General features: G+C 46.7%; 1 protein-coding gene across 1 annotated transcript in view; it reads right to left on the bottom strand.

Annotated features, from left to right (window-relative positions):
* Positions 1-14,211, bottom strand: part of RALGPS1 (Ral GEF with PH domain and SH3 binding motif 1) — a 247,969-nt gene that overhangs the window by 48,222 nt on the left and 185,536 nt on the right. Inside the window, exons 9-10 of the mRNA XM_088018754.1 lie at positions 4,963-5,100; positions 2,570-2,663 (exon numbers count right to left, since the gene is read on the bottom strand). Of these exons, the coding sequence (XP_087874880.1) occupies positions 2,570-2,663; positions 4,963-5,100 (232 nt within the window). The remainder of the gene's footprint in view (positions 1-2,569; positions 2,664-4,962; positions 5,101-14,211) is intronic.

The following is a 14,211-nucleotide window of genomic DNA, read 5'->3' as shown; positions in this document are numbered from 1 at the left end:
GGGAGTTGTTAAAATAAAGATTTCAAGAATGGAAAAGCTGTGGAAGAACACAGGTGGTAAGAATTAAATCTGTTTAAAAACACTAAGCAGTAGGAATGATGGTTCCTGAACATAATGTGTATGCTATAAACTTGGACTGTATAGTAATAATAACACGACTAACAAAAAATTGGAAGATGGTGAAGGGGAGGTGAAGGCGGGGGAGAGGGCTGACGTTCTCATCTTTTGTAACCAGTCAGCTGACCCTGTGCACAGTGGAGACCTGGTTAAAACAGGACTCACTGGCTCAAACCTCTTCATGTTTTTCCTGACCTCTCTTAGTAATCTGACAAGGCTCTTTTAGGAAATTATATCTCTTGTGCTGAAGAAATATTTATTTGAAGAGCAGCTAATTCCTTACATTTTATTTCAGTTCCTTTTTCTGGTTAAATTAAAATACTTTCAATTAAAAATAGCAAGTGTAGCATGATCCAATTTTAATAAGTTCTATCATTCCATCCAGCCATCTGTCCATCTTTCTCTGTGTCTCTATGTACTCCCTATGCATTAAAAATGTCCAGAATTATGTTCACTTAATGTTAAAGGTCATGCTTTCTAAGTGGTAAGAATTGGGGTAATTTTTCTTAAATAAGATAAAATGGACAAAGAGTCGAGAAAAATAAGCACTGTTTGGGACCCGTGGCACAGTATCTCCCAAGCAGATGGGGGAGGGTTTTCAGAAATGCTCCATCATCAGGTAATAACAAAGCCACTGCATCCTTTTGGGTGGGGAGCAAGTTTTGGGACATGAGTTGGGCCATCGGACATGGGTTCCTCAAGCAGAATCACAAGCCCTGCATGTCCTGTGTCACTCAGAGCTGGGGCCTCCCTGGAGAGGGAACCCATCCATGGTCTGGGCCCTGGGTGGGGAGAGTGCAGGCATCTTCCCTTCGTTTGCCCACTTGGACCACAACAAAGGGCCTTTGTAAAATCCAGGCTGACTGGTTAGCAGTAAGCGCAGGGGGTGTTCAGTGTCCTTCAGAATGGAAGGAGTAATTACTCACGACCTGCAGCTTGTCCAAGGATTATCTCATGGTCAGAAGTATTTATAGACCATTCTTCTCCTTAAAGGATATTAGTGTTAATGAAAAACTGCTGTCTCTTTAATTGTACTACAGACACATGAATGGAAAATATTATCCCAGAACCTAAGTGGGAATAATTTCACACTCTGGGGTACTCTTTTCAGGAACAGCAAATGCTTTGTAAGCAAAATGAGCTTAATTTGTGGCAAACATAATTTTAATGGTAATCTCTGGCCTTCATCTGTTTTTGTTCCTATTATGTAACAGATCACAATTTCATATTATCCTCTGCTCTAAAAAATATTATACAATAACAACTAAAGACATTATGTCTATGTTCCCAAAGATGGCTAATTATTAGAACCACCCAGGGAGCTTTGAAAAAATACAAATTTCCAGGCTCCACCACAAACATATGGATGGTTAGAAAGCTTCCCAGGTGATTTTGATTCACAGCGAAGGTGGAGAACCACTACTGTAGACATGGCCAGATGTGGAGCTGTTTCAACAGCCGTCCCCAGGGACCTAGTGAGCATATCAGGAGTGACCAGAGGGGTCTCTAGTGGCCACAGTTCCCTACAATTTTCAGTGATTTTGATGAAGACCAAGTAATCGAACTGGTCAAATTTCCGATACAAAGCTGGAAGAGAGAAAAAAATATATATATTGGATAATGGGATTCCAAGGAACATGACACCCGGAAGCAGCCAATAAGATGAGATTTGAAAGAATATATATAAAGTTGGCATTTAGGGGGAAATGATCAGTTACCAGATGGATGAGATCTGCCTTGATATATCAGGTAATACGAAAAGTACTGAGACTCTTGGTTGGCCTCAAGCTCAAAATGAGCCAAGAGGATAGCCAATCAATGTGGCAGACAGAGTTGATCTGAAAAATCCTCCTTCTCCCCCTAAATACGTAGAAATGCTGGATAAATCCCCAGGTGCCGCAAATGAAGAACCAACTGAAAGCCAGAGCACGGTGAGGGGAAGATGAAGACAAAGGGCCCACGGGGTCTTTGTGGGACCCGAGTCTGCTCCAAAGGGCTGCGTGGGATGGAGATGGGGCCTCAGCCACTGCCAGATGGTGAGAGTCCTGCAGAAGGCTGGGGCCGCAGGGAGCCGCCTCGTCCACGAAACGGGCTCTCAAAGAACTGTCAGCCTAGAGGCATGGCCGGAGCGCGGCCCTTCCACCCAGCACTGTGAGCAGGGGTGGGTGGGGGGAGTCACTTGTGAGGACCCAGAGCACAAAGCCTGCACCACGCACAGCTGTGGAGTCCAAGTTCATGCTACCCATGCAATGTGGGAAAGCCAGGCCGAGAAACTGACAGAACAATGTCCTCAGGTCTACAGGGCCTGGGCGTCGGGGGCCAGAGGTTGCACCACGTGCTTGTGCTCGTGTGTGCTGGTTTACGGGTGCTGCTGCGGTGACCTTTTGCAAGCCCTGCAGGTGGCAGCTCACTGGTCCCAAAGGGGACAGGGGGTGAGAGAGCGGCCGCTCACTTGTAGTTGTCATCTTCCACAAACTTCTGGAGCTCTTCGATGTAGCGTACAGACTTCAGGTACTTCTGCACGTGGGGCAGGGTTGTGAGGTGATCTGCAACACACGGACAGAACCCACAGGCTTCAGTCTCTCCCCAACCCTGAATGAGAAGTGTAGGAATCACTGGTTCAATCTGCCCTCAAGGAGTGCCTACCTCTCAGATGGCTGGGCCACAGACCACAGACCCTGAAGTCACCACAGCTCCTTGGTTGGGGAGAGAAAGGCCCCCAGAACGGACCAGAGCTGGGTGTCTGTGCCCTTAAACAGGTTTCCACTGGGGAAACTGGGCAAACCTCCCATCCCCTGCATGACAAGAATGAGAGATGAATGAACAAACCCCATCCAGCCCGGTGCAGAGGTCCAACCCAGGTCCTAGCACAGCTTGGGCTGGAGCTGCTCCATCCTGGGAAGAGTGGGAGGGGCCTAGACGCCTGGGCACCTGTTCTGCACCAGGCTATGTACCAGGTGGTTTCCAGAAGGCATCTACTTAACTGTCACACCTCCTTCATTTGGGGGAAATAATATGGCCACTGCACAGAGAAAGAAACTATGGCAGTTGGCAAAGATCACATCATTGAGAGGTGGCAGAGCCAGGTTTCAACCCTGTCACTGGACGCCTCGGCCACACTGTACCCCACCTCTGTCCCAGATACCCTCCACACACCTTCATGGTCCCTGCACTCCAAGGGGGTCACAAATCCTCTAGGGTCCTCTCTGCCATTGCTCACGGGGTGGGACAGAGCAAGCTGAAGGAAGAGGGGGAGGCAGTAAAGGGGGGTGTGAAGAGCAGAAAGGGGGTGGGGAGGGCCCCTCACACTTGGGGACGTGCACCCAGGTGCTGTGAGGAGCTCCTGGTGGCCCTGCCCCTTAACTGCAAGATTTGGAACAGGTCACTCTGTTTCTCTAGAGCCTCAGTGTTCTCGTCCTGGGGATAATGACACCTGCTTCACGAAGCTGATGACATCTGAATGAGGGTGACATTCGTACGAGGATTTACTGAGCTCTAATGAAATGTTGGATGTGCTAAGGCCTCTGCACACGTTATGTCCCCATTTCTACCAATGAGAAAACCTCACACTTAGAGACGAGGAAGTGACTTCAGGAGGCAGAGCTCAGATGTGAGCCCGAGTCTGTCTGACCCCAAAGCCGTGTGTGTAATCACCCTACAGGACAGTGGGACAGTGAGTGCTGACTTACTTGTGAACGGAAAGGGCCTGGGCAGGGGAGGACCGTACGGAGAGTCTGGACCCCTCGCATCTCCTCCAGTCAGGACAGCTGATCTGGAAGCACCTGTGCAGGGGTTTGGGGCAGGGGGTGGGTGGCTTCTGCTTCAGCAAGCCCGCCCCACAGAACCGCACCCTGGCTTCCCTGTGGCCCTCCCAAACGGAAGTTGTTAGTTTTCTCATGCCCTTGTACTGCACGTGGGGTTGGTTTCCTTCCTGTCCCCCTTTGCTGCTTCCAGACTTTTATTCCTCCACCCGCTTGTGAGAACCCTGCTCTGCAGAGGCACATTTCTGCAGCTCTACCACCTACTCCCCTCTTCATTGCTGACTCCTCCCAGCTGGCGCCCCGGTCATTCTTGCCCCTTCCTGGGGAACTTGGACACCTCGCTCACAGCTGCATTCCACACCCCAGAGTCCACTGTCATCCTGGGTAAAATCAACATCTGCATGGATGGCCCATCCAGCGTTCTGACTTCTCTGTTCCTTAACCTCATCTCTGACAACTGGTCATACTTTGGATCCGGTCATGTATAGCAGAGCCTGGCCAGTTTTTACCAAGTCAGCTCCCTTTTTCTGCTAGGCCCACAGCTAGATTACATTTCCTAGCCTCCCCAGCAGAAGTGATGAGCACCATGTACAAATCTGGTCTGTAAAACCTACTCTTGTATGATTCTCTCTTCCTCCTGCATCTGCCAGATGGATGCAGACTCCACTAGTGGACCCTGAGGCCATAGGACATGGTGGAGCCACGACATGAAGGAACCCAGGTCCCTGAATCCTCTTGGAGGAGAGCTGCCAAGGGGCTGCCCACAAAGCTCTTCATGGATGAATGACCTGGGAGCCAGAAAGACCTGGGCCCCATGGTTCCCCAGATGTGTGATCTTATTAGACAAGCAACTTAACTATTTGCAGCCTCAGTCGCCTTGTCTGTAACACAGAGATGAGAACAACTAGTTTTCCTAGTCTTTGAGGATCAAGCCTGTGGGTAAGGGGTCCAGGACATGTTGGATGTTCAAGATATTAGAATGAAGAGCTTTGTAGAGTTTTCTACAGCTTTCTCACTGATAAGGTGCTGAATCCAAATTTCAGTGATGTAAGATTTTACAATTCCAGCAACCAGGGGTACTAACCGTAGCTGCAGGAAACTTGTAAATCAGCGATTATTCGGAGAATATTGTTCATCTGATTGGATCTTTGTTCGTTTTCCATGATGCTGCCCGAGGCAGGATATGCAGAATCAATGTAGATTAAATCCAGAAGATAGATCCCTAAAATTAAAGAAGGTATTTAGTAATGGTGGGCACTCATCATGAATCAGAACAAAATAGCACAAAACAGCACTGCTGTGCTAGAAGGTATAAAGGGTGATTTATGGAAAACCGAGATACTATTCTGACTTCCAATCCTGACTACTAATTTCTCACACAGACTGCTCCACTGCAGTCAAGCTTCTGAGTGACAACCAAAATGAATGCTGGGAAGATTTTAGCTGGGAAGATTTAGCTGGGAAGATGCTAAAATCTTGTGAGAAGTTCATATACTCTCCAGCCACAAGGGTTTTTACCTCTAACCCAACTGGAAAATAACAGGACATGAACGGGACAGATACTTGTATTTTTCACCGATAGCGTTGGATCGATCTAAGGTGTCCTATCCTGGGCAATGCCCATTTGGACTGAATTCGGTTTTTTATTTATTCACTTAGCTATGTGTCTGCCTCTTTTTCTATCTACACACACACACACACACAAACACACATGCACACACACACCCCCCAAAATCACAAACTAACTAAAAGAAGAAATAAAAAAAAGCAACAGTCCTTGGTACAAAGAACTAAGGCTAGATAGAGAATTTTCTTGAGGGCGCTTAATAAGAAAGTAATGTGTGATATGAAAACATGGTTATGATAGGCCAGTGGTGAGCCTTGGCACAGCCTCCTGGCATCACCCCGGCTGGGATTCAGCCAGTGATAGGAGAGGAGGGCTGGCTGTACAACATGATCCACACCTCGGGCTCTCTGGAGGTGTGCGTGGACAACGGACGGGATGTCATCCCAGCAGCCCTCTGTAAGCACTGCCACTACATCTATGATACTGGTGGGCTGAACAGGAGTAGCAATATAAAGCAGAATTCAAGGCAGCAAACACTGGACAAGGCAAAGAGAAGGAACCGATATTAATGAAAAGCACAGTTGATTGAGAAGATCTAATGACGACAAATTTCTATGCACAAAGCAACACTGCATCAAAATATACAAAGCAAAAAATTGCCGGAAATGAAGTGAGTTCAACAAAGCCACAATCATAGAAGGAGCCTTTGGCGTGTCTCTTCCAGAATGTGTGTGTGTGTGTGTGTGCACTTGTGCATGCTCACATGCACGCAGCTGTGGGCACATGTGTATAACTACAAAAATATACACACATGTGCAGGTATATATATGTATCTGTGCATATATGGATACTGAGTAATGAAATTAACAAGCTTGGTGTTATATAAATGAAAATAATCATTCTTTTCAAATACCCATGGAATACTTACAAAAATTGGTTCTATATTAGACTATAAAGAAATGCTCAGTAAGTTCCAAAAAGTAAATGCTGTATTACCCACATGCTTTGACCTTACTACAATACATCTAGGATTTAACAATAAATATAGAAAGAATTCTAACTGATTAGAAAACACACACACACACACTCATATGCAACTCTCAGGTCAAAGAAAAAGCAAAAAACATAAAACAAACTATTTGAAGATAATGTCAGTAAGAACACTATATATCAAACTGTATGAATTTGACCAAAGTGGTACTCAGAGGAAAATTTATAGCCTTAAAAGTTTACTATTAAACTACTAAGAATTATGACAAATACAGATAACCCCGTATTTGATATAAAAGTGGGGTTTTTTGCATGGATGGACAAGCACTGCACTGACTCATACATGCATTATCTTATTAATCCTTACAACAACCCATTTTATAGAGGAGGAAAAGGAAATGCAGAGGGGATGCATAACTTGCTCCACGCCACACAGCTGGTAAATGATGGAGGTAGGAGTCGAACCCAAGCCTGCCTCCCCAGAGCACAAGCTTCCTGCCATCACAGTGGACCGCTGGTGCTGGATACCATGAGTCATTCGTCTGCTTTAAAAATAGCTACACATTGTTACGGGAAACCATTAAATCATAGAAACATATGCTAGCACTTCTAATTGGAGCCATTTCTACTTCCTTTCTTTCTAGTGGCACCATGTTTCCAAAATTTTAATAATTAGAAATAATTTCCCTTGTATGGAAGCTCCAAGTTTTGTAGGTTGAAATCCACAGACGGATTCTCTCTTTGGATCTTGTTTTGCCTCTCCCTTCTTAAAAATGTAATTCAGTTACCTCCCCAAGGATTCAGCGGAGGCAATCCTGAAAATCCCATTACCGCTTCCCCCTCCACCACAACAAAAAGTATCCTCTGGTGCCGAGCACGAGGTGGCATGAAAGGGGACGCGTGGCACCTCTGTTCTAGCTGCAAAATCTGTGCAGACCTGAACCAGGCTGCCTGAGTGGCAGAGCGAAGGCTCCGCCAGAAGCAAACTCTGGGGAGCAGGATAAGGGAAGGGGTGGGTGGAGAACGGCGGCTTCCGGAAGACCCACGACAAGCTGGGAACTTCCCTCTTTACCCATGAGACCCTGCCATCAACCCCTGAGGGTGGAGGAGATAACGAAAGCTCAGAGAAATTAAGAAACCTGTCTAGGCCTCACAGTGGCTGTGTGGGAGTGGAGCCCAGGTCTGTCTGGCTCCAGCGTTTGTGTTCCGACCCACTCACTGGCCTCAGAAACACATGGGGAATCGGCTTTTCTCAAATAACACCCTCATCCTGGAAGGCTTGCTCTGTGCTGCCCTTTGAGGACTGAAGCTGGCCCCTCTGCTTCTTCTCAGGTCCCTGTTATGCAAAGGGAGGCCAGGAGATGCTCTCCTTCTAAGGGGTGGCACACCATTTCTAGCCCCCAGTGCCCGCTTGCACCCTGGGGGGCACAGGGAGCTCATTACTCCATCAGGGCTAATTTCCCCCTCCACAAAATATGCAGACTCCAACATCTGTCTACCCCCCAGGGCCTGAGAGTACAGGCCAACACTGTGACACGCTGAGGATTCAGCGGGGGGGGGGGGCTCCCCAAAAAGGCCTGTCCCCAGCAACCTGGGCAGACCTTGAGCCTTGGTAATGCCTGCACAGAAACTCCATCTAAATAGCCTTTCAGTCCCACAACAGAAACTGTCCCAAAGGCAGCAAATCTTTTACAGTTCATTCTGTGCAAATTCAGGGGAAATCATTTCAGCACTGTTACTGGCCCATAACTGGAAATATTTAAAAGCCTAAACCGTAATGAAATCATAAGCAGAGTCACCCCCCACTTGCCCTGTGCCTGCACTGTGCTCGGGCACCACATACAGGCTCACAAATGCAATACGAGACTTATTTGTATCATTTGTGTATTTAACGTCTGATTCCCTCATCAGGCTTAAAACTCATCAGAGCAGGAAGTGGGTCTTGCTCCAGAGCTCAGTCCCCAGCAGCTGCAAGAGAGCACGCAGGAGCTCCTTGGTAAACACTAGTTGAATGAAAGACTGCATGAATGAAGGCATTTTATGTAAGCCAGACAATAACCTTGCAAAGTGCATTACTACCCCCGTTTTGTAGGTGAAGATAGAGACACTGAGAGTCAAGTGCTGATAATAGTAAAATACAGAAATAATATTTTCATAAATGTTTTTAAAATCCAGTATTTATTTCCTTTTTTAATTACTTTATTTGAGTGTAGTGGACACACAATGTTGCATTAGTTTCAGGTGTACAACACAGTGACTCACGAGTTTATACATTATGCTGTGCTCACAGATGTAGCCACCATCTGTCACAATGCTGTCACAGTATCACTAACTATATTCCTCCTGCTGTGCCTTTTACTCCCGTGACTTATTCATTCCACAACTGGAAGCCTGTATCTCCCGCCCACTTCACCCTAAAATTTAATATTTAATCAAATTAATTTAATATTTAAGTAATAACAAAACGGAGCACTTACTACATGCCAGGTCCTAAGCTAAGAGCTTTGCCCAGATTACAGGATCATAACAATAACACAGCTGCCAGAGAGGTTTTATCTTGCTTTTTACAGAAGCAGAAACTGAAGCTGGGAGAGTTGCTTCGCCTGTGTGAGGCCACACAGCTGGGAAGTGGCGGAGGCAGGACTGAACACGGGTCTGTCCCACCATATCATCAGGCCTTCGTTTACCCCAGTCAGGTCTTCTGGTGCCTGGCAGCCAGTGAGGCAAGATGGGGGCACAGCTGGACCCGGAGGTACCCAGGCTGTGGCTCTCCCTGCCTACTTTCCCCTGTAGGGTCCACACTCTCCAGGAGGCCTCACAACTACACTGCGGCTACCTCTCCACGTCTCCCATCTCCTCACCTCGGCCTCCCTGGCACTCACCGTGGCATATCTTTCCCAGGTCCCGCCGTCACTGGGCCCACCCAGGCCTGAAGGCCCTGCTAGCTCCGCCACGGGACGGGCAGCAGTGGTGTGTGTGTGTGTGTGGGGGGGGAGGCATGGAGCCAGGAGACTTGGAACCCTGGCCTTGCCACTTCCCAGCTGGGTGGCCTCAGTTTCTTGACTGTGGTTGGGGGTAATGAAGGTGGTCATGAGGAGTCTCCTGGCCCCGGGCCTGGACCGCTGAGCTGACCCTGAGCCTGCCTCCACAGCCAGGCCCCACTTGGAAGAACATCGGGATGCCCATGGGAGGGATGCACCCATCTGGGTTTGCCATAACCATGGATGGCGCCCAGATGCCGACCACGTGGCGGCCACCCACCTCAGACAGGCCAGTGCTGGGAGATTCCATCTGGATTGGGACGGCGCAGCTGGGATGTCTCAGCTCCCGTCCTATTTATACAGAGTTACTGCAGCAGACGAGCCTGTGTTAATGGCCTTGTTAAGATGGACAGTAACTGGACCAGCCACTGGCCCTGGCTGCCACAGGGCTGAGCAACGCCAGAGCCCAGGGCTAGACTGGGAGGTGCAGACGCCTTGCGAGAAACAACTGTGCTAGTAACAGCCATGGTCTGCGACAGGAAAGGCCGGCCTCGCCTGTGCCACCGCACCCACAGGTGACCGGCACTGAAGGTACGCTTACTCTCCACTTTACAGAGAGGAAAAGTGGCTTGCAAGTGGGGGCAGCAGGATTTGAATTCAGGCCCATCTAACTCCAAAAACTGGGGACAGAGAGCCATGCTGAGGGCTGGGGCCTGGGAGTCATTGGCCAGCACGGGGATGAGGGTCCCAGCCGCCCATGCTGCAGCCTGCCCCACTCCCAGAGGATGCTTCTGGCAGCTTACATCTGCCCCCGTGGCTTGCCCACCTGCAGACTGGACCTCCTTTGAGATGGACAGCTACCCAGAACGTACTTCTGCTCTGCCCCCTCCTTCCACACGCCACACAGGGCTCGGTGACACCCTGTGGCTGCGATCTAAGTGCCAAGCAGACTGCCACGGTGGGGCACACAGCCCCGGGGCCGGGCGTGGGCAGCCCTCAGCTGGCTCTGCGCTGGATGCCCTCAAGGGCATATGGCCAAACCTTCCTGCCGGTGAATGAGGGGGGGCCCCCCCACCAGGGGTGTCTACAAGGCGCGCCGGCCCTGAGGAGAGAGCGCCAGGCTGACAAAGGAGGTGCTCTCCTGAACAGACACCTTCTCTTAAGCTGAGGGACACCCATGGTCCGTGGCGCGGAGCCTGCCTGAAGCTGGGCGCCCTCCACGTCCCGGAGCCAGAGCTGCGGCTGGCACCCGGGCTCCGCCACAGCCCAGAAACTCACTGCTCTCTTGTTTCTCCCATCGCCACCCGCCTCACTTCCATCCCGAGGATGGTTTTGGTTTTTCTCACACAGCTATCTATTTAATAAGGAAAATTCTGCTGTGTTGAGGGGAAAAAAACCCTCCACAGCATAAAAATACGCCACAGTTCCATCTGACGCTTTCCTTTTTCTCTCTCCCTTGCCTTTAAAACTTGAGATGAAAGACTTTTTTTCCATGTTCTCCTGCTCTGCCTTGAAAAGATCACTTTCAAACTTCAGAAATGAGGAGTGCTGGCACCCAGAACTACACTTGTGTGGTTTGATCACGTAAACTGTCTTGATAAATTCCAAATGAAATAACAAAGCAGCAGCTCGTTAGGGTGTTTTGTTTTGTTTTTTAAAGAGAGCACAAAGCAATTCCACCTCCTGCAGGAGGAGATGTCAGCAGGCAGCTCAGGCTCCCTGTCAGATGCGAAGACTGTGACTTTTACTTAGTGCCACTAATTACTATCAATCATGCAAAACACAGACTTCAGGACAAATCCTCCCTTAAAGAATAGTCCTTATATGAAATGTGTTGGAAGCTCACTGATGTTGAGACAATTGTTTCCCAGGTCTGCAGAAAGGGGGCAGACCCAGGCAGTCACATGTTAGGTGGTCAGAGACCATGTTTCTTAGATGAGCACATGGACTCATTTATTTCTTGGTGTTGAGGCTAATGAATCACAAAGGCACGTGGGCAAAGTCCTGCAGCCTGCACAGAATCCTGGGGTCCAGGGGAGCCAAATCTCCTCCTGGCTCCCCGAGGTGAAATGAGGACACAGTCATAGATCCTCTCATGCCATGGGGATTACCTGGTAATCCACAGATGCAGTGGGGTAACCTACTGTTTGCTAATGTTCTCTAGGGAGCTATGGGATCACAGAGCAAATGCCAGTATTCTGATCAGCAGTAAGAAAGGGTGTGAGGAGGAGGTATTAATCTGGTTAATATTATCTGGCTTGTTTTGTGCTAGACACAGAGCTAAGTAAATTACACGTACTATCTCATTGAATCCCTCAACAATTCTATTGGCAGTGGAGAAGAAACTAGCATCTGTGTCTGCCTAATATCTACCCCAATTCTTTTGGAAACAGCCCTGACTTTTCCTTTGGGGGAAACTGTATCGCCCATACTCATAATCCATGTGGTTCTGGTAAACCTGGAGCAATTCCATTCCTTCCCCTGCCCTGGGGGTAAAAACAAATTTTTAAAAATGAACCATTTGGGTAAGAAAAAAACACTCCAAATAATTCAGAGATGAAAGAAGAAATTAAAGTTAAAATCACAAACTATCTGTGTACAGGATACAGTCAAAGCTACAAAATGCTATTCAGAGAAAAATCCATAGCTACAAATGCTTATATCAATAATTAAGAAAGTTAAAAAAAGAAATGAACCTAGTATTTATTACAGAGAACTAGGAAAAGAACAAAACAAAGCAAAAGGAAGTGGGAGAAAACAATTAAAAATACAAAAGCAGAAATGATTTAAAAAAGTAAGGCCTGTAGGGTGATAAATAAAGCTCAAAGTTGGTTCTCTGAAAAAGTCAAAGTTGACAAATCCTTTGGTATGTATGATGAAGGAAAAACGAGAGAGAGAGAGAGAGAGAGAAAGAAAGAAAGAAAGAAAGAAAGAAAGAAAGAAAGAAAGAAAGAAAGAAAGAAAGAAAGAAAGAAAGAAAGAAAGAAAGAAAGAAAGAAAACACAGATGTATAATGTTAGGGATGAGAGAGAGAGAATATGATTCCAAATATGGAGGACATGTTAAAATAGGAGTATATGCCATTTTTATGGCAACATATTTGAAAATCTAGATGAAATGGGTGCTTACTAGGAAAATCTACCTTCCCAAAATTGTTTCAAGAAGAGGCAAACACCTTTAATTATCAATAAAGAAAAAATATTAATAATATTGAGAAAATGCTCTAATTAAATATTTATAACTAAATATCCAAATGGCTTTGTGGAGCCCATCTATAAAACCTTAAAAGAACAACTGATGTTATTTAAACTGTTCCAGACCATAGAGAAAATCAGAAATACCTGCAGTTCTTTTTATGACTCTAGCATAACCATTATACCAAACCTGACAGAAATGGCATTAAAAAGAGACCAGGGGCACCTGGGTAGCTCAGTCAGTTAAACATCTGACTCTTGGTTTCAGCTCAGGTCATGAGCTAAGGGTCATGAAATCAAGCCCCGAGTTGGGCTCTGCGCCGGGCACGGAGTCTGCTTGAGATTCTCTCTCCCTCTCCTTCTGCGCCTCCCCCCCGCCCGCTCTCTCTATCTAAAATAAATAAACAAATCTTTAAAAAGATATTTTAAAAAAGAGACCAATCTCATTAATTAATAAAGATCCACAGATTCCAAACAAAACACTAGCAAATAGAATTCACCAGTATTTTAAAATAATATTAGCAATTATTAAAGAATAATACAGGAAATAGGTTTATTACAAGAGTGCAATGATATTTAACAGATGATCTGGAGAGATGCTAAAAAGCCATTGATAACTTTAATATCCATCCCTGGTAAAGCCCTGAACTGGGAACAGACTTCCTTAATGTGATAAAGAATGCATGTTAGAAAAATTAAAACAATGTTCTTATGTGAAAATATTAAATATTAAATAATGTTCTTAATATGAAATGCTCTTAAGGGGCGCCTGGGGGGCTCAGTCGTTAAGCGTCTGCCTTTGGCTCAGGTCCTGATCCCGGGGTCCTGGGATCGAGCCCCGCATCGGGCTCCCTGCTTGGCGGGAAGCCTGCTTCTCCCTCTCCCACTCCCCCTGCTTGTGTTCCCTCTCTCGCTGTGTCTCTCTCTGTCAAATTAAAAAAAAAAAAAAAATCTTAAAAAAAAAAAGAAATGCTGTTAATAAGAATGAGTCATTCTGCTATCATTTACCACTATTCTGGACATATGAGCCAATGAGATAAGACAAGACAAAGAAATGTGTTCTAAATATATTTTTTAAAGATTTTACTTATTCACTTGAGAGAGAAAAGAGAGAGAGAGCACACGTGAGTGGGGGGAGGAGCAGAGGGAGAGGGACAAGCAGACACCGTGCCAAGCATGGAGCCTGGCGTGGACCCAATCCCAGGACCCCGATACCACAACCCAAGCCGAAATCAAGAGTCGGACACTCAACCAACTAAGCCACCCAGGTGCCCCAGAAATGTGTTATAAATATTAAAGACACCTATAATATTGCCAATATTTTCAGGTGATATAGTTATCATATTAGTCATATAATTAGATAATCTAGGATACTCAACTGAAAAATTGTTAGTAATAAATAACAGAGTAAAGTTCAAAGAAATTATACATAAGTCAATAGCATTCTTATATACTAGAAATCATCAGCTAGGGGAATCTGGGTGGCTCAGTTGATTAAGCATCTGCCTTCAGCTCAGGTCATGATCTCGGGGTCCTGGGATGGAGCCCTGCACTGGGGGTCCCTGCTCAGCCGGGAGTCTGCTTCTTCCTCTCCTTCCAGC

Source organism: Eumetopias jubatus, unplaced genomic scaffold (genome assembly GCF_037043125.1).
Source record: "Eumetopias jubatus isolate StellerSeaLion01/CBP00866 unplaced genomic scaffold, mEumJub1_p1.0 scaffold_15, whole genome shotgun sequence".
Lineage (NCBI taxonomy): Eukaryota > Metazoa > Chordata > Mammalia > Carnivora > Otariidae > Eumetopias > Eumetopias jubatus.
This window is presented reverse-complemented; position numbering and strand designations above follow the sequence as displayed.